At 40.1% G+C, this 27482-nt stretch overlaps 1 protein-coding gene across 2 annotated transcripts in view; it reads right to left on the reverse strand.

The window, feature by feature from the left end:
• Positions 1 to 27482, reverse strand: part of usp40 (ubiquitin specific peptidase 40) — a 104255-nt gene that overhangs the window by 46420 nt on the left and 30353 nt on the right. For both annotated transcript variants that reach the window (XM_078403640.1, XM_078403642.1), the window contains 11 exons: positions 26816 to 26959; positions 24120 to 24242; positions 22196 to 22300; positions 21467 to 21574; positions 19580 to 19910; positions 14144 to 14225; positions 11414 to 11585; positions 7596 to 7680; positions 6345 to 6415; positions 5055 to 5398; positions 2666 to 2804 (listed from right to left, as the gene is read on the reverse strand). In XM_078403640.1, the coding sequence (XP_078259766.1) occupies positions 2666 to 2804; positions 5055 to 5398; positions 6345 to 6415; positions 7596 to 7680; positions 11414 to 11585; positions 14144 to 14225; positions 19580 to 19910; positions 21467 to 21574; positions 22196 to 22300; positions 24120 to 24242; positions 26816 to 26959 (1704 nt within the window). The remainder of the gene's footprint in view (positions 1 to 2665; positions 2805 to 5054; positions 5399 to 6344; positions 6416 to 7595; positions 7681 to 11413; positions 11586 to 14143; positions 14226 to 19579; positions 19911 to 21466; positions 21575 to 22195; positions 22301 to 24119; positions 24243 to 26815; positions 26960 to 27482) is intronic.

Consider the following 27482-nt stretch of genomic DNA (forward strand, 5'->3'; position numbering starts at 1 on the left):
CCTGGGAAGGATCTGCACAAGGAATCCTGCTTACTCTAGTTAATGCCTGAAGGTCATTGTTATGGCAAATTGGCTAACATAAGAAACAGAAGTAGGTCATCTGGCCTCCTGTGCCTTCTCTGCCATTCAACAGGATAATGGTTAATCTTTTACCTCAGTGCTACTTTCCTGTACTAATACCATTTTTTTCCAATTATTTCTGTCAAAGTGCTGTATCTGTCTTGAGTAGACACAGAAACTGAGCCCCACAGAGCTCTTAGACAGATCACCAGCATCTTTTCAAGGGCAATTGCGAATAGGCATTAAGTGCTGGCCTTTGTCAATGATCAAATAAAACAAACTATTGACCAACATCTATTACAAACCTACTGACTCCCATAGCTATCTAGACTACACTTCTTCCCACCCTGCGTCCTGGAAAGAACCTAGCCCCTACTCCCAATTCTTCCGTCTACACCGCACCTGCGCCCAGGATGAGGTTTTCCATACTAGTTCATCGGAGATGACCTAATTTTTTAGGAAACGAGGGTTCCCCTCTTCCATTATAGATGAGGCTCTCACTAGGATCGCCTCGATATCCTGCAGCTCCGCTCTTGCTTCCCCTCCTCCCATTTGCAACAAGGTCCTCACCTTCCACCCCATCAGCCGTCACATACAGCATATAATCCTCCAACACTTTCGTCACCTCCAACGGGATCCCACTACTGGCCACATCTTCCCATCTCCACCCCTTTCTGTTTTCCTCAGAGACCTCCGCAACTCCCTGGTCAACTCGTCCCTTCCCACCCAAACCACCCCCTCCCCAGGTACTTTCCCCTGCAACCGCAGGAGATGCAACACCTGTCCCTTTACCTCTCCCCTCCACTCCATCCAAGGACCCCGACAGTCTTTTCAGGTGAGGCAGAGGTTCACTTGCACCTCTTCCAACCTCATCTACTGAATCTGCTGTTCCGGGTGTCAACTTCTGTACTTCGGTGAAACCAAGCGCAGGCGCGGCGATCGTTTCGCTGAACACCTCCACTCAGTCCGCCTTAACCCACCTGATCTCCCGATTGCTCAGCACTTTAACTCCCCCTCCCATTCCCAATCTGATCTTTCTGTCCTGGGCCTCCTCAGAGTGAGTCCCAGCGCAAATTGGAGGAACAGCACCTTGGGTAGCTTACACCCCAGCGGTATAAACATTGACTTCTCTAACTTCAAATAGCCCTTGCTTTCCCACTCCATCCCCTCCCCAATTCTCCCACCAGTTTTACTATTGCCGACGACATTCTATCTCTGTCCCGCCCACTCCCGACATCAGTCTGAAAAAGGGTCTCGACCCGAAACGTCACCCATTCCTTCTCTCCAGAGATGCTGCCTGTCCTACTGAGTTACTCCAGCATTTTGTGTCTACCTTCAAAACAAAGTTTTAGATGGCTTTCAAAATAAATTAAATCTTCCAACCATTTGATTTGAACAAGATTATTGAACTGAAATAATTCTTAATCCAAGCGAGAATGAAATTAATTTGAGAAATAAATTTGTGTAACATTAATTTCCCTTTTAACTCCAATCAGACTTGATTATTATATTTTATTACCTTCAAATTCATTGTTGTGTCTCAATTATTTTTTCCATGTTCTTTCCAACGTTTTTCCTACCACCAATGTTAAACTGCGATGCTAATGGCCCTGGGCATTTACAGTCTTCCAATTTTAGATATAGTTTCAGCATTAATTTTCTGCCCATTTCATGTAGAGTTTCTGTCTCCTTTATTGCTGCTTGACCTGCTTTCAAGCATTTTCCGTCTTGGTTTCTGGTTTCCAGCATTTGCTTACTCTAGTTAATAGCACTGCAAGTTTTCACTGTATTGACTTTATGCCAACTGCCAACTTTAAAATGAAAGATTGAAAATATCTGTTTTTCCCCCACTAAATCTCCCACATCATGCTGGAGAGCAGGTGTAAAATATGAAAAAGTATCCAGAAGCCCCCATTGTACTAATTTTGTAATAGCCACCATGGTATCATAACTTTCATTCCTCCAGTTTTTATTACCTCTTATATCAGTTATTTTATAGTAGTATTCCCAACAATAATTCATATTTTAAATAAATTCAACGCCTCTATGATCTAGAAAGTCAGGGTCAGAGTTACCCACTAAGTTGCATATTATCTTAAATTGGGATTATATCTCCACTTTGTCATTGTAACTCAGCCAAATGCCTAGAATTTGCATTTAACATGGAATTTTTTTCATCACACAGACAGCATATGTTGAAGAAAGTGGCTCACCAACTTCTTCTGAAGGTGTGAAGGTATGGGAGAATGAAAAGTATAAGACAATAACTGCAGATGCTGGTACAAATCAAAGGTATTTATTCACAAAATGCTGGAGTAACTCAGCAGGTCAGGCAGCATCTCAGGAGAGAAGGAATGGGTGATGTTTCGGGTCGAGACCAGTTATCATTGGATTGATGGCAGTGTTCCCAATCTTAAATTACTTGCCTTTTGTGAACCATTGCAGTGACTGTTAAAAAATTATTTATTTTTCGGCAGCAAACAGTTGTAATTGTCCATAATGACATGCATTGTGTTTTAATGAGAAACTATAGCAAAAAAAAAAATGGTTTCAACCATTGCTTTAAATGGAAGCAACTTCAAAAGAAACACAGAATACCATTTACCATCTCCATAGTGACGGGAATGGTCACCACAGTCGTTGCAGTTTGTCGCAATCCCTCACCACAGTAATTCTTGATCTGCAGCCAGCTACGATCTGTCTGTGGTACTACATTTACAGGGATACCATTGGGACAGGGGACACTGTGAAATCAACAGAAAATGTGCTGTTAAATATATGGTAGTTTATTTGAATTCCAAACAAGTATTTTTTTCTTGCGCACTGATATAATGGAGGCAATAATTATAGCCAATTTCTAAATGCCCCTGAAGAACGTGGATTTGTCTAATGTCTATTTCAAAAAAGACAGAGTACAAGATTTGAAATGTCATGTTACAGCTAGCAGTGCAAGACATAGCGAGACCACACAGAGTATGTGTGCAGCTTTAATTGCCTTGCTATAGAAAATATGTAATTAAGCTGGGAAGTGTGTGGAAAAGTTTCACAAGAATGTTACTGGGAGAGCTTGAACTATATGGAGAGACTGGAGAGCTGAGGAATTTTTCCCAGGAGAGTAGGAGACCGAGAGGTGATTATAAAATCATGAGGGGCATAGATGAGATGAATGGTCAGTCTTTCCCCCAAGATAGGGGAGGCCAAAATTACAGGACATAATTTTAAGATGAGAGGGTAAAATTTAAAGGGAACTCAAGGAGCAACTTTTCACACAGAGGGCGGCAGATATCTGAAATGAGCTACCAGAAGTGGTAGAAACTGGTACAATTTCAAATATTTAAATGACATTCAGAGGTACATGGATAGGAAAGGTTTAGAGGGGAACGAGTGAAAAAATGCAGCCAAATGGGACCAGCTCATGCAGCTTGGTGTACATGACCGAGTAGGGCTGAAAGACCTGTTCCATGCTGTATGATGCTATGACTCGATAAGGGAGAGGCAAAAGCTTTGGAACTTTGGTTAATGGACTATCTGCATGGCAGGCTGCTCTGGAAAGTTAGATCGCATTGGATCCAGGGAGAGCTAGCTGGCTGGATAGAGAATTGGCTTCACGGATGACAATAAAGGTTGATAGTGGAAGGTTGTTTTTCGGACTGGATACCTGTGACTGCTGGTGTTGTCTTAGGGGTCAGTGCTGGGCCTGTTGCAGTTTGTTATTACTTCAACGATTTGGATGAGACTGTAGAAGGCATGACTAGTACATTTGCAGATGACACTAAAGTGGGTGGTGTCGTAGGTAATGAAAATGGTTATTAAAAATGACATCACGATCTTGATCAGTTGGGCAAGTGAGCTGAGAAATGGTTAATGGACTTTAATGCAGATAAATGCGAGGTGTTGCATTTTGGGAAGTCAAACCATGGCAGAACATACACAGTGAATGGCAGGGCCCCGGGGGAGTATTGTAGAGCACAGGGATCTAGAAGTGCAGGTACAAAGTTATTTGAAAGTGGCATCACAGGTAGATAGGGTGGTTTAGAAAACTTTTGGTACATTGACTTTCATCAGTCAGTGGATTGAGTATAGAAGTTGGGATGTTATGTTACAGTTGTACAAGACATTGGTGAGGTCACATTTAGTATACTGTGTTCAGGTTTGGTTAACCTGTGTAGGAAGGATGTTGTTAAGCTGGAAAGAGTGCAGAGATGATTTATGAGGATGTTGCCAGGGCTTTAGGGAGAGGTTGGGCAGGCCAAGACTATATTCCTTGGCGATCAGGAGAATAGATGAGGTGAATCCACAGCGTCTTTTACCCAGAATTGGGGGATAAAGAACCAAAGATAGGCATAAAAAGCTGGAGTAACTCAGCGGGACAGGCAGCACCTCTGAAGAGAAGGAAAGGGTGACGTTTCGGGTTGAGACCCTTCTTCAATCTGAAACGTCACCCTTTCCTTCTCTCCAGAGATGCTGCCTGTCCCGCTGAGTTACTCCAGCTTTTTGTGTCTATCTTCGGTTTAAACCAGCATATGAAGTTCCTTCTTACACAATAAAGAACCAAAGCAAATAGTCTTAAGGTGAGAGGGGAAAAACGTAATAGGAGCCTGAGAGGCAACGTTTTAAACACAGAAGGTGATAGGTATATAGAATGAGCTGCCAGAGGTAGTTGAGGGAGGTATAAAAAGAATGTTTAAAAGACATTTGGACAGGTACATGTTTAGGAATAGTTTAGAAAGATATGGGCCAAACACAGGCAGATGGTTCTAGTGTAGATGTGGCATTTTGGTTGGCATGGACAAATTCGGCTGAAGAGCCTGTTTTTGTGCTGTATGACTCTATGATTAACATCCAGTCACTAACGGATCACTAACTTCCCTTAGTGTGTCAGGGATTTAAGCAAATATATTTGCCAATTTTTTTTTCCTGATCGATTAAGTTTCTATAGCAAACATTAGCAAGTCTTACTATTTTTGCATAGATAAAATATCTCAAAGTCTTACCTCAAGCCATTGTATTTCTGGTCTGTTGCTAACATTGAATCACCATCTTTAAGTCTTAGTTCTGCAAGAGTTTTGTGTATATCTTCATTGTCGCAAGCAACCCAATTTGAGGATGTTTTATTTTCTAACTTCCTGTAATAAAGTGTTAGCTCCTCTGGAGAAATTCCTGTCGACAAGGCTAAAGCTTCCCGAACTGAACCAAAACATGTGTTCCGGGTGAACACCTTTTGTGTCTCGCTGAACTGTATGATTTCAGTTTCTGATTTGCTCCTCAGGTGGGGATACAGTATTTTGAGTAGTAATGGTTCAAACTCCTCACCCATTTGTACATCTACACCACAAACCTGCCAACAGAATAATTAACATAAGATACTATGATGCCATGCCTTTGATTATGCAAACTGAATCTGTAATTTCTATATTTATACTGCAACTAAAGTGAAACAGAAGAACTACTTAAGTTAAAATAAAGGATAAACAAAATGACCATGTAAGCAAAATAGTAAAACAGTAAAAATATAAATATTCACAGTAAAGAAAAGTTGCAAGAAGTTATTTGATCTGTGCATGAATATGCCAAACCTCCCTCTTGATAACACAAACACACACACACACACACACTCGTGTCGCATAAGCACAATTTGCTTGCTGGGTGTAAATACACAACAAATAAACATCATACTCAGATGTTGCATGCTGAAATTGCAAGCATTACAACGGTTCTTTAATAAATAAATGTATGATTAGTTGGGGACTATTACTACCTAAGCCTGGTTCTGATGAGGAATGATTCTGAATAAAGAAACAAAAAAAAATCAATAGATACTACAACTATCCTCCAGATGTCAGTATTGGTGTAAGCATAATAACACTCTTTGGAATCTCACGATATGAAAGCTGTGGATTCCAGAGGAGCTCACAATCTAAGGAAATCGTGCTCTGTCACAGGTGCCATTTCAGAGAACCTACATCCCCATTCCAGATTGATAATATGAATCTAAAAAAAATGGGAAATGAGAATTGGGATAACACAACTTTTCCCAATTCCAACATCACACCGGCAACCTCACAGAGAGGTCAGTGAATAAATGGCGAGAAACATCAGTGCAATATATGCTTTACTGAAATATGTTGTTGGACCAGTATCAAATTATTCAATACCTGATGCTAAAACATGGCACCCAAATTAGAAAATGTACACTTTCTTCACCAACATTCACACCTTGATGAATACAAAACAAAGATACAGAATAGGAAACTTATATCATAAACTAATTAATTGTTCAATACCTTGTTACCATCCCATACAAAAAGAATTGTTCCATCTGTAATACCCAGACTGTGTAGAGAGATGTGATCCTCTAGGTTGAGAAGGGGAAAAAAAACTGCACTTAGTACATAGAATAGTACAGCACAGGAACTTCAGCCCATAATGTTTTTGCCAATCATGATATCAAATGAAACTGATCCATATCCCTCCATATTCATGTGCCTCTGAAACACCACCATTTTATCTGCTTTTACCACAATCCCAGGCAACGTATTCCAGGCACCCACAAATCTCTGTGCTAAAACTTGCCCTGCACATCTCATTTAAACTTTCCCCCCTACCCATAAAACTATGCCCTCTAGTATTTGACATTTCCACCCTGGGAAAACGATTCTGATTGACTACCCTATCTAGGCTCCCATAATTTTATAAACTTCTATTAGGTCTCCTGACAGCTACCAGCATTTCCAGAGAAAACAGTTCAGGTTAGTCCAACATCTATTTATAGCCAATACCCTCAAATCCAATACTTATGTTAGAATGCAACTAAAAGTGATTGTAGGAGGACAGCATTTGCAGTAATTATTCAAAGTTAAACAACGGTTTTGAAAAGGCAACCATTGAATTGGTTTTGGAGATTTATTCACTCATCACGAATGCAAAAGAAAGGGTTATAATTTTCTTTCTCAATGGCCTAAACTATAGAATTTTAAAAAGCCATACAAGGGTATAATTCTGCTTGTGAAAGGCCATTTTTATGAAGGACCTTCGATACTATATCTTCATTGGTCTTGTTCAGTATGTCACCATGGCCAAAGTTTACTGAAAATGGTCAATATTTACAAAGGATATTGTGGGCTCAATTCAAAAGTGGATACATGCAATAGTTGTCAGCAGAAAGTTATAAAACTGCACAATTATAATCCAAAAGATTCCACAGATGATTAGCTAGGACTGTTTGGAACAGTTAATATAGCTAATGTTGATTAAAATAGTCAATTCGGCAATGTTGGAATCATGCAACAATTCATTTAATTCAGATTGGATGAACATATTGATAATCAAATAAAATAGAGAATGTTTTTGTTTTTACATCTCCAAGAACGTGGTAAAATCTATCAACAGATAGCCACATCTAAGATAATGTGATTCAAACGGCACAAGGACACTTTGAGTTATCCTGCTGCTAACAGTAAAGGCAATGATAATCTTTGGAAAGATGCAGTAATAATGGAAACAATTCCTTGTACTTTTTAATCTTTCTTCCGTACCTTTAAAGGTCTCATAAAGGTGAAGGCCTGCTGGCAATTGCTTGGCAAGAGTGATCACCATATCGCCCTTCCAGAATTCCAACTGCTGCAATGAAAGGTACTTAAGTTTCATGCTGTTGTAAATAATATACAGATCATCTGCTTTTTGTAACAACTATACTGCCAATCCTCTGACAGGAATATTTATGGAACATTTATGATTTTGAGACACTTAAAAAAAGAAAAACAAGCAAGAGAGAACAAGAGCAACTCGGATAGAAAAAGAGTGATTCATCCCAAGGGATTGGGGTGGGCACAGCAAAGAAAATACATGAGAGAATGCTAAAGACAGAGCAAATAAATGAAAGATAGCTTGAGCCAAACAGGCCCAGACAGAAACACATGCATTCCTGCAACATCTTTTGCATTCTAAGGAGGTCCAGAGTACTTTACACCAATATAAATAGCTTAGTTTAATTATACATTGTAAATGCGCCTAGGAATTGTGCACAGTCCTAGTGCCAGTCTTCAGCTAATCTGGTTCCTTCTATCTGAGATCAAGACACAGCCAAGCACATCAGAAACTGCAAAGAACATGCATCCCGAAGGTCATTCTGGGGATAGTGCCGAACCCATGCTCCAGTACCAGTTTCGGCTCTAGTCAACCTGTTTTAAGTACAGCTACATCATTGGAATCCATCTGACAATGTGGAAAATTGCCCATGGACATACTAACTTCTGTACTCGTAAAAATTTCATTCAGCCCAATTACCAATTTACCACATCAACACAAGAAACTGCAGATGCTGGTTTACAAGAAAAGACAAAGTTCTTGAGTAACTCAGTGGGTCAGGCAGCAACTCTGGAGAATATGGATTGGTGATATTTCAGATCGGGACCCGTCCTCAGACCACCTGCAGCAGGGGATAGAATGCTGGAAGAGAGGTGTGGGTGAGAAAAACCTAGAAAGCAATAAGTGGATACAGGTGAGGGCCATTTTATGGGAAGATAGTTGGATAAACGCTAGAGTAGAAACAATAAAAGGGTGTGAGCTAAAGAGAGAAAAGGCATGAAATGTGAAGCCAGAGGAAGGGATATGTGGAAGGTGACGAGGGGAAGGGGAAAGGGAGAAATGGGAGCCCATCTAGGTGAGGCACAGAAAAGAGAGAGGTGAAAAGAAACGGGGGATGGGGCCTCCCACCAACCTCTGCTTGAGCTCTTGAGTGATGGTCAATACTGCTGATAGTGCAGTCAAATGACACTTACTCACCAAACAATTCACTTACTGATGTGCTAGCCCCAGACCCAGTTTTTGAAAAGTGAACCAGAACTAAAGCACAGAGTTTAGGTAAGAGCAATTTTTCTTGGCATTAAGTCTGTCTTGACCAAGTGCAGCATCATTGGGAACCAGGGAAGAAATACTGCACTAGTGCGACTTGCACCTTGCATAAATGTATATGGTTGTGGTTACTCGATGGAAAACAAGTATGCTTATAAATTACTGCACCAAAATTTGGGAGCAGAAATTTATGAGCAGTCAATGTCACATTCGGCAAAATAAGGACAACATTCAGCTAGGATATATAAGTAGCAAACAAAAATGTGCCACACTAGTGTGAGACACAGGCATCTCTAAAAAGGTATCATTGCATAACCAATAACTAAAATATTTTACTTTCAGAGATACACAGTCTGGGTATTTTGAGTGAGTGATCTCATTTTCCAAGATCTACCTCTGATCTTTCACTTCTACAAGTTGTTTTTTCTAAAATATAGTCTTCATTTTTCACCCTGTCTTTGGCTCTTACCCAAGTTATTGCTTTCCGACTACTTTCAATTTCTCCCTCTATCCTGCTTCAAGCCATTAAGGGCCTATCCAATCTCCTCAATGATCTCTGCTGCCTGTCAGGCATTTTTTTGTGATCCTTCTACCACCTTTTGTGCCATCTCCCAGTTTCAAATTTTAATTTAAGTACTACCTCATTCTCTCTGCAACTAAATCTGTTTCACATGACACCTTATATGACAAATCTGCTATCAAGCCTTTGATCTCATCTGTATTTTCTTGAAGCACAAAAAAAAATTGACATTCTTTTTACAAAATGATGTAGGGTGTGTCTAATGAGCTCTCAATCCAAGCAATATGTTTATATTCTTATTGATTTCTTCACGTGCCTTTCTGATTACTGCTGTCAGATTTGTACAGTGTGTGAGAGGTAATAAAATTTAAAATGTAGAGCTCACATAAGAGGAAGAATATACAACGTGCACCAGATTTTAGGAGGGAAAATTGTTGAAGTGGGTGCAAACTAATGCTGACCTTGCTCCAGTTTCAACCCCTCCCCACCCCATCCCAACCCCAACTAAAAGTCCATTTAACTACCTTTGCAATTTGCAACTATGGATCCCTCTTGGGCTTACATCTGTTTCTATCTCTAGCCTTTGTCCAACAATCTGTCTATCGGGGAACCCCCTAGCCTGATGTCAACTGTGGCTGGCTGTGACTTGTCCTGCCTTTTCTCACTTCCAGCTTTTTTCTCACTCCCCCTACCACAATGAGTCTGAAGAAGGGTACTGACCCGAAACGTCAGGTATCCATGCCCATGGTCAAATGCTGCCTGATCTGCTGAGTTACTCCAGCATTTTGTGTCTATCTTCAAACTAAACAAGATGCAGCTGTTGAATTATTGGGTATTGGGATACAAACACAGGGGTGCTGATTATAATACAAGTAATACTATTTCTTCATTGTACAAGACCTCACTGACTATGCTCCTTATATTGTAGGCAATATCCAGATACTGGAAACATAGGCCACAGCAACATTCTCAGTAAAAGCATCCAGTCGCAATTTCAGAAAGTTACCGATTTGGGTACAATCTGATTAGGGGGACTACAATTCAGAATTGTAAATTATATGTGGATAGATTCATGTCAAAGGTAAGGGGCTTTCCCCAGAGAATAGAAAACATCTGCAATAGCTCCCAATTGGAGCCGTTAATGTTCGATCAATAAATTACTTCAAGTGTGATCTGAAGTGGTTTCTGCCTAAAACAAGTATAAGTTCTTAAAATGTACGGCTAAGGCACATTCTTGAATATTAATTTGTTGAATCCTATATTGGGCCAAAAAGTCCCATTGAGTCCCATAAAGTGATGTCATTCCTGACATCCCTTTAAGAATGACACACCAAGTTTCTTTGGGGGAAAAAAAAACATGTTGCTATTAAACTTTGCCTCATGTGGGGTCAGCACAGATGCTGTTACCTTTATGTTTTTACAGCTCCCACCACTGTGTATATTGCGAGTTCAACGATAACTGCTCTTTTCCGATTTTTTAATTGTTTGTGTAAATCAGGAATCTAGTTAAGTGTACTAGATGGTATATTGTAAATATCCTTTAATTTGTTGTTCTCCAACTTTATGTGTCCCAAGGGCGGTAAATTTAGTTAACTTTATTATCAGATACAGGTGCAAAACTCCTGGTTACGCAATTAACAAAGTTAACCTGATGAAATAAGAGGGTCAAATAAGTTTAGAATCATTTTAGCAATCTTGTTAAATAGTACCCAATAAAAAGCACTTGATAATATTAGTTAAGAATTCTGTTTTGCTAATTTTGGGTGGAAGAACTTAATCTGACTTTCTCACAAGAGAATTTGATGTCATTGGGTAAAGTGTAGAGAGTGGATTAATTAGAGGGCATGTTCAAATGTTACGCACAGAAGCAATGAGCCAAACATCTCCTGTGCTCCACAAATTTATGTGCAATAATCCTAAATAAGAACCCATAAATATACTACAGTACATCACTGACATTAACAAATGTTGTGCACTTACCTGGAATATAGTCTGCATCAGATCACCAACTGTTTTTCTCCTGTCTATGGTTATTGTCAACACACTGTCCTTCTGGGAAGAAACAGGCTGTAAGGCACCATTTTCAAACTTATACATGGGACCCAAGTGGAGGTGGATTTCAATGTTATTGGCTGCAGAATCAAATTCTGCCCTGGATTTGAAACAGCATAAATGAAGATTTCATCATTTTTCCAAAAAATGAAATGTAAGTAGTGAGGGGTAGTTCTGCTAGATAAACCATTTCCCCTCAGACTTGTTTTAAACCAGATTTAATGCATTTTTAACATAATTCATCATTGTCCAAGATAGTTTATGTCAAAAGTATTGCAGAAAACTAAAAAAAAAAATTGACAGAGATGGCATGCACAAATTCACAATTTGGATGTTTCTTCCATATAGAGAACCTTGGAACAGGTATGAGATAAGGGGTCAACCAAATAAGAGTGATATAAAGAAAAAAACTCTTTACATTGACAGGTGTAAATCTTTGGAATTTACCTCGCAACCCACAGATGCTCAACCATCGAATAGATTAAAGGCTGATGTTGATTTTTGGACTAAGGGAATTAGAGCACAGTGATAAAGCACACATATGGGCGAGCCACGAGCCATGATTTTATTGAATTAAAGAGCAGGCTCTGAGTTATATGGCCTACTTCTGCTCCTGTTCTAATGCAAAGTTCATTTTCATTGCGGAAATTGTGGAAACTTCATTCTCTAAAACTCTAAAAATAAGTATTATTTTGCACTTGTAGCTGATTTCTGAAAGTTAAATGAATTATTAGGCATTTTTTTAAAGATATCTCTAAATCATTAAACAATTTCTAAAATTTGAATAATGATTTTGAGCTATATGTTAAATAAAAAGATGCTTTGTGAGGTACTGAACAAACATAGGGTTAATTGTTTAGCCAGGGCAAAGTATCAGATTGCATTGACACAATTTTGACTTGCACATTATATTTTCCTAAAGTATTAAAAAATTATGAGTACAATTAAAAATAAAGAAAAATGATATAGCAAGCCTAATCATGAATTGTCTTTCCGCTGACTGGATAGCACGCAACAAAAGCTTTTCACTGTACCTTGGTACACATGACAATAAACTAATGTAAACTAAATTTATTTTTGAAGTAGTTTATTGCAAACAGAATCAAACAGCAAGTGTTTCTTTCTATAAATAACCTAGATGTGTCAACCTAAAGGCAAGGGAAAAGGCACATTCTTATTTTGTTTAATTTAAAAATACCCGTAGTCTGTTTTAAATATGTTTAGCTCAACAATTTGCAATCATCTTCAAGAGTATAATTACCATGCCCAATCAGGATTTTGATATTCTAGAGGTGATTAACAACATGAAGGGAACAGTTAGGGTGAAGGCACGGTGTCTTTTACCCAGGGTAGGGGTATCATGAACCAGAAGACACAAGTTTAAGGTGATAGGAAAGATTTAATAGGAACCTGAGGCAAATTTGACTTTTTCTTTCCATCAATTTTGCTCCACTGAAGAAAATGCATATGTTGAAGATATTTTTTTTTCCTCAGAAAAAAAGGAATTTAGTTAACCCATAAAGAACCTTAGATTCTGATTCATTTGTCGACCCGTTATGATTTAGGGGCAATTTTTGAGAATGTCTTATCCATTTTAACTACTGTGCAGAAATAATGGCTGACCAACTATATTCCAAAATATCACTGCTTAGCTACAATAGGACATTAGTCTGCACCCATGAGCGTCGTAGAGCTCAGACAGGCCCTTCAACCCAAATTGCTTATGCCAACCAAGATGCCCCATCTACACTAGTCCTACCTGCCCACGTTAGGCCCATATCTCTCTAAATCTTTCCTATCCATGTACCTGGCAATGTCTTTTAAATGTTGTTATAGTACCCGTCTCAACTACCTCCGCTGGCAGCTCGTTCAATGTACTCACCACCTTCTACGTGAGAAAGTTACCCCTCAGGTTCCTATTAAATCTTACCCTCTCAGCTTAAACCTCTATCCCCTGGTTCTTCATTCCCCAACTCTGAGTGAAAGACTGTGCAATTCCCCTCATGATTGTATACACCTCCCAAAAATCACCCCTCTTCCTCCCGTGCTCCAAGAAATAAAGTCTTAGCCTGGACAACCTCTCTTTATAGCACAGGCCCTCAAGTCCTGGCCCTCGTAAACCTGAGCACTCGATGCAGCTGAACAACATCCTTCCTCTAGCAGGGTGACTAAAACTGAATACAATACTTCAAATTAGTTTTGAATAATTAATTCAACGCCTAGTAGCACCATGAGGCTGTGTATCGCTCCCTTGTTATTCATCCTACATTGTCTTTTCTGCTCCGCCCTGCTGAATGGCTGGAGTTTGTAGTTCCCTTGTTGTATTTAATGATTTTTACTATTTCTTGGGTTGCTTCCAATGTAAAATACTTTATTCCAAACAGACAAATATTGTTAGACACAAAATGCTGGAGTAACTCAGCGGGTCAGGCAGCATCTCTGGAGAGAAGGAATGGGTGACGTTTTGGGTCGACACCCTTCTTCAGACATTGACTTCTCTAACTTCAGAGAGCCTTGTTTTCTCTCTCCATCCCCTCCCCCTTCCCAGTTCTCCCACTTCTTACAGTCTCTGACTACATTCTATGTTTGTCCATCCCCCTCCCCTGACATCAGTATTCTTTCCTAGACAAATCTTGTTAATCCTGTTACAGAAATTACCTTTGTTGCTGAAGATTGGCATCTAGGGTGGCCATTTCTTCCTGCAAATTGGCTGGTACTTTGTACCTTGAATTTTCTCGGGCTATGGAAACATAAAAATGAAATAAACTTTTATTATTACAGCACATGTTATTGAAAATCCACAACAGTACATTCAACACATCACAGACCGGCTTCAGAAAATCCTAGTGAGGGAAGGCGATCAACCTGAAGTCGTTGTGCACGTGGGCACGAATGACGTCGGGCGGAAGAGGAAGGAGGTGCTACAGCGGGAGTTTAGAGAGTTAGGAAAAAGACTGAGAAGTAGGACGTCGAAGGTGGTTATCTCTGGACTGCTACCGGTACCTCGTGCTGGTGAGGCCAGGAACAGTGAGATAGAGGGTATGAATTTATGGCTGAGGGGCTGGTGCAGAGAGCAGGGATTTAGATTTCTGGACCACTGGGATCTCTTCTGGGCTAGGGGTGATTTGTACAAAAGGGACGGGTTACATCTTAACAGCAGGGGGACAAACATTCTGGCAGGCAGGTTTGCTAGTGCGACACCTGTGGCTTTAAACTAAGTAGTGGGGGGGAGGGGTTAACAAATTGTGAATATGAAGATGAGGTTAAAGGGAATACAGGAGATATTGCAGAAGACTCTCGGAAGAATGGGAACAGAAGTTCTAGAGGGGAAAAGAGATTAAGGGCAGGGCCATTTGTGACCGATGTGAGAGGGGAGGTAAATACAGAAGTTAAAGTGTTGTACTTAAATGCGCGTAGTATAAAAAATAAAGTGGATGAGCTTGAGGCTCAGTTAATCATGGGCAAGTATGATGTTGTAGGGATCACTGAGACATGGCTACAAGAGGACCAGGGCTGGGAACTGAATATTCACTGGGTACACAACGTATAGAAAAGACAGACAGGTGAGCAGAGGGGGTGGGGTTGCTCTGCTGGTAAGGAATGATATTCATTCCCTTGCAAGGGGTGACATAGAATCAGGAGATGTTGAATCAGTATGGATAGAAATGAGGAATTGTAAGGGTAAAAAGACCCTAATGGGAGTTATCTATAGGCCCCCAAACAGTAGCCTCGACATAGGGTGCAAGTTGAATCAGGAGATAAAATTGGCGTGTCACAAATGTAATGCTACGGTGGTTATGGGAGATTTCAACATGCAGGTAGACTGGGAAAATCAGGTTGGAAATGGACCCCAGGAAAGAGAGTTTGTAGAGTGCCTTCGAGATAGATTCTTAGAACAGCTTGTACTGGAGCCTACCAGGGAGAAGGCAATTCTGGATTTAGTGTTGTGTAATGATCCTGATCTGATAAGGGGACTAGAGGTAAAAGAGCCATTAGGAGGCAGTGATCACAACATGATAAGTTTTACTCTGCAAATGGAAAGGCAGAAGGGAAAATCGGAAGTGTCAGTATAACAGTATAGCAAAGGGGATTAGAGGCATGAGGCAGGAGCTGGCCAAAATTGACTGGAAGGAGGCCCTAGCAGGGAAGACGGTAGAACAGCAATGGCAGGTATTCCTGGGAATAATGCAGAGGTTGCAGGATCAATTTATCCCAAAGAGGCGGAAAGACTCTAAGGGGAGTAAGAGACACCTGTGGCTGACAAGGGAAGTCAAGGACAGCATAAAAATTAAGGAGAGGAAGTATAACATAGCAAAGAAGAGTGGGAAGACAGAGGATTGGAACTCTTTTAAAAAGCAACAAAAGTTAACTAAAAAGGCAATACGGGGAGAAAAGATGAGGTACGAGGGTAAACTAGCCAATAATATAAAGGAGGATAGCAAAAGTTTTTTTAGGTACGTGAAGAGGAAAAAAATAGTCAAGGCAAATGTGGGTCCCTTGAAGACAGAAGCAGGGGAATTTATTATGGGGAACAAAGAAATGGCAGACGAGTTAAACCGTTACTTTGGATCTGTCTTCACTGAGGAAGATACACACAATCTCCCAAATGTTCTAGGGGCCGGAGAACCTAGGGTGATGGAGGAATTGAAGGAAATCCACATTAGGCAGGAAGTGGTTTTGGGTAGACTGATGGGACTGAAGGCTGATAAATCCCCAGGGCCTGATGGTCTGCATCCCATGGTACTTAAGGAGGTGGCTCTAGAAATAGTGGAAGCATTGGAGATCATTTTTCAATGTTCTATAGATTCAGGATCAGTTCCTGTGGATTGGAGGATAGCAAATGTTATCCCACTTTTTAAGAAAGGAGGGAGAGAGAAAATGGGTAATTATAGACCAGTTAGTCTGACATCAGTGGTGGGGAAGATGCTGGAGTCAATTATAAAAGACGAAATTGCTGAGCATTTGGATAGCAGTAACGGGATCATTCCGAGTCAGCATGGATTTACGAAGGGGAAATCATGCTTGACAAATCTACTGGAATTTTTTGAGGATGTAACTAGGAAAATTGACAGGGGAGAGTCAATGGATGTGGTGTACCTCGACTTTCAGAAAGCCTTCGACAAGGTCCCACATAGGAGATTAGTGGGCAAAATTAGAGCAGATGGTATTGGGGATAGGGTACTGACATGGATAGAAAATTGGTTGACAGACAGAAAGCAAAGAGTGGGGATAAATGGGTCCCTTTCAGAATGGCAGGCAGTGACCAGTGGGGTACCGCAAGGTTCGGTGCTGGGGCCCCAGCTATTTACGATATACATTAATGACTTAGATGAAGGGATTAAAAGTACCATTAGCAAATTTGCAGATGATACTAAGCTGGGGGGTAGTGTGAATTGTGAGGAAGATGCAATAAGGCTGCAGGGTGACTTGGACAGGTTGTGTGAGTGGGCGGATACATGGCAGATGCAGTTTAATGTAGATAAGTGTGAGGTTATTCACTTTGGAAGTAAGAATAGAAAGGCAGATTATTATCTGAATGGTGTCAAGTTAGGAAGAGGGGGATGTTCAACGAGATCTGGGTGTCCTAGTGCATCAGTCACTGAAAGGAAGCATGCAGGTACAGCAGGCAGTGAAGAAAGCCAATGGAATGTTGGCCTTCGTAACAAGAGGAGTTGAGTATAGGAGCAAAGAGGTCCTTCTACAGTTGTACCGGGCCCTGGTGAGACCGCACCTGGTGTACTGTGTGCAGTTTTGGTCTCCAAATTGGAGGAAGGATATTCTTGCTATTGAGGGCGTGCAGCGTAGGTTCACTAGGTTAATTCCCGGAATGGCGGGACTGTCGTATGTTGAAAGGCTGGAGCAATTAGGCTTGTATACACTGGAATATAGAAGGATGAGGGGGATCTTATTGAAACATATAAGATAATTAGGGGATTGGACACATTAGAGGCAGGAAACATGTTCCCAATGTTGGGGGAGTCCAGAACAAGGGGCCACAGTTTAAGAATAAGGGGTAGGCCATTTAGAACAGAGATGAGGAAGAACTTTTTCAGTCAGAGAGTGGTGAAGGTGTGGAATTCTCTGCCTCAGAAGGCAGTGGAGGCCAGTTCGTTGGATGCTTTCAAGAGAGAGCTGGATAGAGCTCTTAAGGATAGCGGAGTGAGGGGGTATGGGGAGAAGGCAGGAACGGGGTACTGATTGAGAGTGATCAGCCATGATCGCATTGAATGGCGGTGCTGGCTCGAAGGGCTGAATGGCCTACTCCTGCACCTATTGTCTATTGTCTAACACCTGCACAACTGTGATGACAATGGCACAAGTTGACAACACAAATGGAGATCATTTAGCATCTGTTCCAGATCCACTAGATTAAGGTAGAACAGATTCCCTGCTCCATTCTCCATGGAATCGTCGGCCTGTATCTAAAAGATGTTTATGATGTCTCCCCTTATAATATCCAATGGTCATTGCCTCAACTACAATCAACTTGAAGTAATAAGCTTATTGTTGTCTTGCTGAAACAGTAAAGCTTCAGATCTGTCATTTTCTATACTCTGATAATAACTTAATGGTGAATTTGGAATAGGCATTTCAGGATCAAAACAGAATATCTTTTCATTTCCAGTTTATCAGATGCAATATTATATTGATAATTACATTTGTAAAGACGATATTTTTCATTTACTGCAGGTTGTGATCAAAGCAAATATTTGTTGACAAATAAAAATCACACGCATGTTCATGAATGATATACAGATGGATATTAGTAATTAAATTGTTAGTTAACAAGACCCAGAGAGTTTGGTAAATTCTGAGACCACAGACTAAAATTGAAGCTATAAATGAATATATTTTCATTTGTAAAGTTTCTGTTTGTTAATACTGGACACGAGTTCACAGATGAAATGTACCTCACTTAAACTAGGCATAGATTAGCAGCGCATAGCTCAAGAATGGCTAGATGTGTGCAGACATAATGCTGAAGCTATAACAGCTAAGAAAATTCAGCATAACAGCACAGTTCACTGATTACACTTCTTGTTTACATCATTATGGCACCGACAGAAGCAACTGAAAGTTCGAACAACAGAACGGGTAAATCATTCAAATAGGTTTCATTTCCAAGTTTAACAGTTGTTCAGACCTTTCGAACTTATTTATCTAGTTACATCTGCCAGAGAGCTGGTATATTTCTGAATTGTTAACACCAGCAATGTCAGCATGTCACCTTATCCCCAAAGAGAAGCTGATCATTCAGCACCATGCTTAGCATAGGGATTGCTGACTAGCTTGATTTAAGCACTCACTGCACTGCCCGGGGTACTTTCCCCTGCAACCGCACGAGATGCAACACCTGTCCCTTTACCTCCCCCCTCAACTCCATCCAAGGACCCAAACAGTCTTTCCAGGTGAGACAAAGGTTCACCTGCACCTTCTCCAACCTCATCTATTGCATCCGCTGCTCTAGATGTCAACTTATTTACATCGTCGAAACCAAGCGCAGGCTCGGCGATCGCTTCACTGAACACCTGCACTCGGTCCGCATTGGCCAAACTGATCTCCCGGTGGCCGAGCACTTCAACTCCCCCTCCCATTCCCAGTCAGACCTTTCTGTCATGGGCCTCCTCCAGTGCCATAGTGAGGCCCACCAGAAATTGGAGGAACAGCACCTCATATTTCGCCTGGGCAGTTTGCAGCCCAGTGGTATGAACATCGACTTCTCCAACTTTAGATAGTTCCTCTGTCCCTCCCTTCCCCTCCTCCTTCCCAGATCTCCCTCTATCTTCCTGTCTCCACCTATATCCTTCCTTTGTCCTGCCCCCGACATCAGTCTGAAGAAGGGTCTCGACCTGAAACGTCACCCATTCCTTCTCTCCCGAGATGCTGCCTGACCTGCTGAGTTACTCCAGCATTTTGTGAATAAATACCTTCGATTTGTACCAGCATCTGCAGTTATTTTCTTATATTAAGACACTTAACAAACCTAAAATAGATCAAGCCAGTCTGTGATTCAGCTGAATCCTTGCCATCTTAAGAATTACTGATTAATTAAGATGATGTTGTAAAATAAAACCACCATAACTGATACTTTACCCTGCTCTGGTCGCTGCAGTTGAGATTTTCTGTAAAACAACATGTAGGCACATTCCTTGCCCTGAAATTGTTTCTCAATGTCTTTCTCTTGAATAGGACGCACTTGGGAATCATCAAAATCAAACCAATGAACTTCAGAAGTAGGTGTGATAGACTGTGTTCTCTCCGCATCATCCCCATGTTGACTGTTGGCTTTGGAATTTCCTGTCTGGGCTTTTCTGACTTTGGTTTTATTGAGCTGTTGCCCTGAGTAACCATGTTCAGTCTGATTTAGAGCAACCCGCGCTCCATTTGCTTTTAACAGAAACACATCAGGATGACTCTCGAGAAACTGGAAGAGAAAAGATTGCAATGTGGCTCTCTGTTAAACACAGCTGCGCTAGTAATTTAACAGTAATGCCAAATGGTGGTAGGCTGGGCACAATTGATATTTTTATCCGGTTTAAATCCAACCAAGACACGGCAGCTATTACAAGTTCAAGAAAAGCTCCTCCAGGTTTTTTAAAATGTTTTACACCATTGTTTTTGTTAACCAGTAAAGAGCACCAGCAACCTCCTCCTAGGCAAAAAAAGGATTCAATGTGATTTTCATATCCAGAAAGCATTATTGTGAGACTGTTGAATCTGCCTATGAGCCACAGGTTTCCTCCTTACCAGTAAATATGGTAACATCAAAAACACAATCTTCAGTACACAAAATAACTTGCTTAGAGATCAGGATGCGTTCCTGGGAACAAGAGCACTAAAGGAATCAGCACCAAAAAGGATTATTATAGCATTACAACGACATTACTAACAGAGCTGCCTTGCTGACAACTGCAGCTAACTTCTGACTATTATCCTACTCATGTTTCTCCACCCTTCTTCTGTGAACTGCTGTGCTTGATCCATGCATGAAGGCTTAGCCCCACAAAAAGTGCCATTTTAACATGACCTTGTTGATGTACGAGTCAGTGTGGAGAGAGGGACTGAAGCAAAGTGCAATGGCTGGCTGTGATGGGATGTATTGGGAAGACTGGGGTGCGTGTCTCAATTGCTTAGCACTAAATACAAGTCTCAGAGTTGCATCCTGGGTGGCATAGTAAATGCCGGCTTTTCTGGAGACAGGCAGTGGCTGATCCATGCATTGGTAGACCACCAATACGTTAGTTTTTCTCGTCACCTCCAGATGAGTATAATGGATGATGCTGTCTCTCCCTCTCTCTAGTTGGATGCCTGGCTCTCCCCAAGAGAGAAACCTTTCTATGATAGGCACTTCAATGGCCAGAGAACACATTTGAATGTATCACGGTGAAATCTCCAGGTTGGGAGAACTGTGCAGCCAAGCAAAGAGCGAGGGAGACAATAATTTCCATTATATCCAACAGGAGGTGATCAGAGATACTTCAACTTGTGGACAGTTGCACTGGTCATCGAAGGTTTACCAACATCAGCGCTCACAAGCAGCATCTGCACATTGCCTTGGTGACTCGCTCCACACAGAGCCACATGGCAATGAGATCACTGTCCAATTGTTGTGGGAACCAGTGTTCCGACATGGCGTCTTATAATCAAAGTGTACTATTTTTTAAAGTCCAAGGGTGCACACTTGTGTGCATTTGGAGTTCATGATCAAGAGCACTAGAACAAAACAGTGATCTGTGGAAGAGCACTAAGCAAAGTGACAATGTAGCTCATATATGAAATAAATCATAAATAATGCATAACTCTCTTGCAAACCAAAATCATTAGTTACGAACCTCCAACAAAGAAGTCGCGCATACTGCAACAAAAAAAACTGCCGGCCAACTGCAAACTAATTATTGTGACATCCTAAAAAGACCACATATTAGTAATGTCCACATATTCAATTTCCATTTCCTTGGTAATCAAATTGCAGTTTCCTACCTTCCTTATGGACCCGCACTGCTTGCGATATCTTTTGTTCCATGCAACACCAACCTTCTCCAGCAATTTCTGGCCCAGCTGGTCAACCAGTATGCCATCGGGTCCTAACTAAGTAAACAGATGGGAGAATGGAGTAGGAAGAGGCTACATTATCTTAAGAATATAATTTATAATTGTGATATGTTACCAGGACTAAAGCAAAGTAATCCCAGCTACCCAAGTTGACAGGGTTCTTGGTGGTCAATGAAAGTAGAGGGTAAAGAACAGCCATAATTCATGCAGCTATTTTCCAATGCAGAGTCAGAAGAGCAATGACATTCTAACTGCTTCATTTCCCAGTTTATTCATTTTCAAATATGTTGGCATATCTGAAGCATTACTTGAATGAATTGCAGCAAAATGTACATTTTCCAGAAGTCAGGATCAGTAAAATTAACTGGTAAAATTATTTAAAAAATAAGAAGATGACAGACATTCAACTAAATGAAATCACTCCTACCAGAAACCTGCATTGTGTATGTTATCTACTTGCTCTACTTAAGAAAATTTCAGAGTGGTGCAAGAATTTATAAAACACAGGAATGCTATCAAAAAAGATTTGATGGGTTTTTTTTAAACACAATTTCACCTGGCATGTTTTGGATCATTATGTTAATAGATGCAGTAATTTGAAATATGCAGGCTTCAGTAGGCTGAAATATATGAAGTTTTCCAGATCTAATACAATACCTGGACTAGAATAGCTCTCAGAATTTCCAGAGGATCTCCCAGTTCCAACAGGTTAGCTTCGTTTGTTGGATTTTTAGTTGAACTAATCGCTGCTTTCTCTTCATCCTAAAAAGACCACATATTAGTGACGTTCAATACACAAAATAAAATGTAAATGAACTACAGGACAGTTATAAGTATTGAAGAAATGGGTGAGCGATCTGCAGGATTTTTGAAAACCCTTTCAATTGAAGAATGTCTTCAGATATAAAAAAGGCAAATGGCTATTGATATTTGATGTGGGGATTGGAAAATTAAGTAGAAAGTAAGTATCTACACTTATTAACTTAAGAACAGTTGTTGATAATTGTAATGAAATATATCAAAGCCAATGACAGGACTTGGACAAGTATGAACTGATTAGATATCAGCAAGATGAAGGAGCTAGTTATCAACTTCAGGAAGCATGGTGGAGTACATGCCCAATCAGCATCAATGGCACCAAAGTGAAAATATTTTAGAGCTTCAAGTTCCTTGGCATTAATATTACCAATGATCTGTTGTGGAACAGCCACATTGATGCAACAGCCAAGAAGGCATGCCAGAACCTCTAGTTCCTTAGAAGACTGTGGAAATGCAGAAAGTACAGGAGCTTGAAAGCACACACCACCAGACTCAGGAACAGCTTCTTCCTCTCTGGTGTCAGGCTTTTGAAAGGTCCTTCCATAACCTAGGGCACTGTCTGATTCTGCTTTACACCATAGCAGACATTGCAGATGAACAAATAGCGCTTTAGATGCACAGCAAATTATAACCCTGTTCCCTTTATCCCAAGGACATACACAAAAAGTGTATGGATCAAATAATGTTGAATGAACTTCAATAAAGCCCACTGTAAGGTCATCTTCTTTGGATCAGAATTATAGAGAAATTTGAAAATTTCCTAAATGACAAATGGATCAATCTTGTGTCGAAACAAATCTAAGAGTCCAAATTTAAAAGTTGTAAGAATTGCCAATCATTTTTTTAAATGTAATTAAAAATGTTAATGCAGTTCAAATAAGAGTGATGAATGTGATATTTAACAGTACAGCACAGAAACAGACCTACTGTGCCTGTGCCGACCATGCTGAAAATTAAACTAATACTATCTGCCTGCACACATTCTATAGCCTGTTTATTTGCCTATCAAAAAACCTTATCACAGCTATCACACCAGCTATCACATCTGGTTCTACCATCTCATCTGCCTTTAATCAGCCTTTATTTTGCACTCTTTATCCTTTATCGGTGGATAGTCTTTTCTTTGACTGGATAGCACACAAAAGGTTTTCACTGTAACTTAACACATGCGACAATAATAAACTAAACTAATCTTCTTTAAACTTTCCTCTTTTGCCTTCCACCTCTCACTTCTAGTATTTGACATTTCTACCCTGGAAAAAAAATCTACCCTATCTATGCCTCTTATAATTTTATATACTTCTATCACATTGCCGCTCAGCCACCGATGCTTGACTAACTTTTTCCTTTGAGGTTACGTAATAACTGATCTCAAAATTATGGTATTTTTTTCCAGAGCATTCTTTTCTACTGGATATTCCAAGCACTGAATAACTTATTTAAAAGTTTAAAACAACTAGCATTAAGAAATCATACCATGGCTGAGATAGAAATATTATGGGTGTTTCAAACTGCATAGGTCACATAGATGCACAACAACACAATAACAACCCTGGAACAGAGTAAAAAAAAGTGAGATAAATAGCAAGCAAAGTACTCTATAAATAATTAAAGATAGACTCAAACAAATAATTTAACTGAATTACAATTAAACCCCCCATTTCCTCAGATAAAATGGCACAGTATTTTGGTGGTGACATTCAATAAACAATCATCATGTACCTCATTCATAATGAGATGTGTTCAATTGTAAATAACTTACTGAAGAGAACCAGTTGCCTAGTTGGTCGATGTCTTTGATATAAGCATGGTAATGGCCTCCATAGCAACCTCCTTTGTGAATGATTACAGAAAAAAGTTCATATTCAGTGCCTGGCAAGTTATCCTATGAAACAACATAAAGAAATTCACGGTGAGCTTCATTAGTGAGTTGGTGGGACACAGGAATCACCTGTTCCTCTTCAGATTGTGAACAAGCAGATGAGTCTTCAGTCTAATATCTCAAATGATCTCTTTTGCATTCCAGATGAGGTTGTACTCCTTGGCAACACACTGAAATGTCTGTCTAGTTTATATACTGAACTGGTGTCTACTAGAATGAGATATTCCCCTTCTTCCATCCATCCCTCTACCACTTTCTCTGCCATCTAAATTAACTAGTTTTCTCTCATTCGCAATTCTGAAGAATGATGGAGACCTGAAAACCTAACTGTTTCCCCTTCCACAAGTACTGCCTGATCTGATGAGTGTTTCTAGAATTTTTGGTTTATATTTCCGAGTTCTAGCACATGTTCGATCGTTTTCTACTTCTCATTTAATTGAGAATGGTCACGCTAGGTGGGGTAGGGAAGAAAGCAGAATAAGTTACATTCTGCAAGCACCAAATCCAAAACCTTGTCAAAATAGGTCATATTTCTGACTTTAGTAGCAAAACATTTTTGAAAGAATGAAAACAGTTAAATAACTTAAAATAAAAACAATTAAAATTGCACAGGTTTAAATTGACACAGGGTGGCCACGATAACTTCATGCTCTAATGCTATACCCGAATGGCGGTCAGAAAACTTGTAACTTCCACATCCACTCATGCAGGGACACAAATCCAAAACTTTCTTGTACTGATGCACATAAATCCTGGTTGTTCTGCATGCAAAGGTCAGCATTTGCAAGCTAAATCATAAGTACCTCTTCAATGGAGTCCTATCAAAGGATATACTATACCAACTTTCTAGTAATTCTTCCATAGTAGAATTCACCACAGCTTCTTCCGTGGTCACTCACCATGCTGAATTGTACCTAAATCTTACCATCTCTTCGCAACAGTTCAAGGTGGTGGCTCTCCATCACCTCAAAAGTCAAGTAGGAATGGGCAAGAATCACCCATCAACTTAGTCTCCTTGGCAGCTTTGATCCACTGTAATGCGCCTACTACCACAATAGGCAAACACATTTCCCAGATCCTACAAACAACCTTGGAACATCTGGATAACAAGGACACTCAGGTCAAACTCCTATATATTGATTATAGTTCCACCTTCAACACTATGATTCCAACCAAACTAATTTCTAAACTTCTGGACCGAGACTCAGCACACCACTCTACAAATGGATCTTTGACTTCCTGACCATAGACTGCAATCATAAGGATAGGTTCCAAAACGATAATTCTCCACACCCGGAAGCCTTTCTGGAGAACGCGGATTGGTGATGTTTCAGGTTGGGACCCTTCTAGGAGATAGAGAGTTTAGTAGCCTGGTGACAAGAAACCAACCTCTTCTTCATTGTCAGCAAAACAAGGGGAGTTGGTCATCGACTTCAGGAAGCTGGGTGGAATACCCACCCAAGTCTGTATCAACAGTGCTGAAGTGCAGATGGTTGAGAGTTTCAAATTCCTAGGTGTAAATATCACCAACAATTTATCCTGGTCCAACCACATTGACAATATGGCCAAGAAAGCACATCAAGGTCTCTCCTTCTTAAGATGGCTAAGGAAATTTGGCATGTCTCCAATTACTTTTACTTATTTCTACAGATGCTTCAGTGTATTATGACAACTACTCTCCCTGAAAGACCACAAGAAATTGCAGAGAGTTGTGAATGCATTCCAGTCCACTAGATGAATTTCAAAGAATTAATTCAAAATTATTCAAAAATAGGGAGGTACTTCTTCATGCACTTCATCTTCATAACATCAATTTCTCAATCAATAATAAATGATCAGCCATTTCTATGTTGTAGTATCTTGCTGCAGGCACAGTTCACTTATAAAGTATATATATATTCTCAATTCCACATCCTACAACAGACTTCTGCCAAGCAAGATGAGCAATCTGATACTAGGCAATGACATGCATTGACCCAAACAAACCTCTGAGCCCAAAACAGATTATTCCTAAACTATTTATTTATAATAACTAACATCAAATGCCTACGTAATGAAATATTAAAAGAGACATAAGTCAATGCATTCTCCGTTGCATACAGCTAAAACATACAGTACAAAGTCAAAGCCAAGTACTAATGTCACAAACAAAATAAGTACTTCAACCATATTTATATTCCAAGGAGAACAAGAAATACTGATAATCGTATCACGCTAATAGATCATGATTCACATAAGTATTGCAGCTAAGCATCAACATTCCAAAGACACATTCTAATGCCTCTCCTTGCCTCATCCAGACACGTTCCCACGCGCCAAATGTAATGATTATTTCTTACAACCATCAAACTTGCAAAAACCATGGGGAATCTCCACAGATGCTCACTGCATAAATTCTAGGTTACCTGTAAGGAATTCAGATAAAACATAAAATTCCTCTGCTTTACATGCATGTTTTTGTTAAACCAAGTCAACTATAAAAATAGGATAAAACTAAACAAAATAATCAATGGAGAAAAAAGTCATTTCACAAGAGTTAAATCTTGAAATTGGAAAGTAAAGAATTTGTGACTTACGTGCTCACAGAATGGCCACATATCAAGTCTGACAGGAAAGGAGTAACCTCCCGTCTCCTTGTACCGCTCACACTTGGCAAAATCAAAGTTGAAACGTAGCAATGAAATGGTCAGGAACGTGGGAAGGTGCCGTATTTTTGCTGACTGCAGAAACAAGAGTTTGGCCCAGATTAGTTAAACTTGAGTAGAACTATCAATTATATCCAATATGCGCACAAAATGCTGGAGTAACTCAGCGGGACAGGCAGCACAACTGGAGAAAAGGAATGGGTGACGTTTCGGGTGGAAACTCTTCTTCAGACTGAGGAGTCTTGACCCGAAACGTCACCCATTCCTTCTCTCCAGAGATACTGCCTGTCCCGCTGAGTTACTCCAACATTTTGTGTATCTTCGGTTTTAACCAGCAGTTCCTTCACACAAAATTATATCCAATACTTATGCTCCTACGATTCTGCAGCAAAAGTGGATATATCAGCAAAGCTTCTCTGTTAAGTATAAATACAATTTAGTACAGAAAGGAGATGGAGAACTTAGTGGCATTTTGTCAGGACAATTATCTCTCTCTCTCAATGTCAACAAGACAGAGGAGCAAGTTATTGACTTCAGGAAGCATGATGGAGCAGATGTCCAGTCAGCATTAATGGTGCCGAAATAGAAATAGTCGAGT

This window comes from Rhinoraja longicauda, chromosome 8, assembly GCF_053455715.1.
Source record: "Rhinoraja longicauda isolate Sanriku21f chromosome 8, sRhiLon1.1, whole genome shotgun sequence".
NCBI classification, from domain to species: Eukaryota; Metazoa; Chordata; class Chondrichthyes; order Rajiformes; family Arhynchobatidae; genus Rhinoraja; species Rhinoraja longicauda.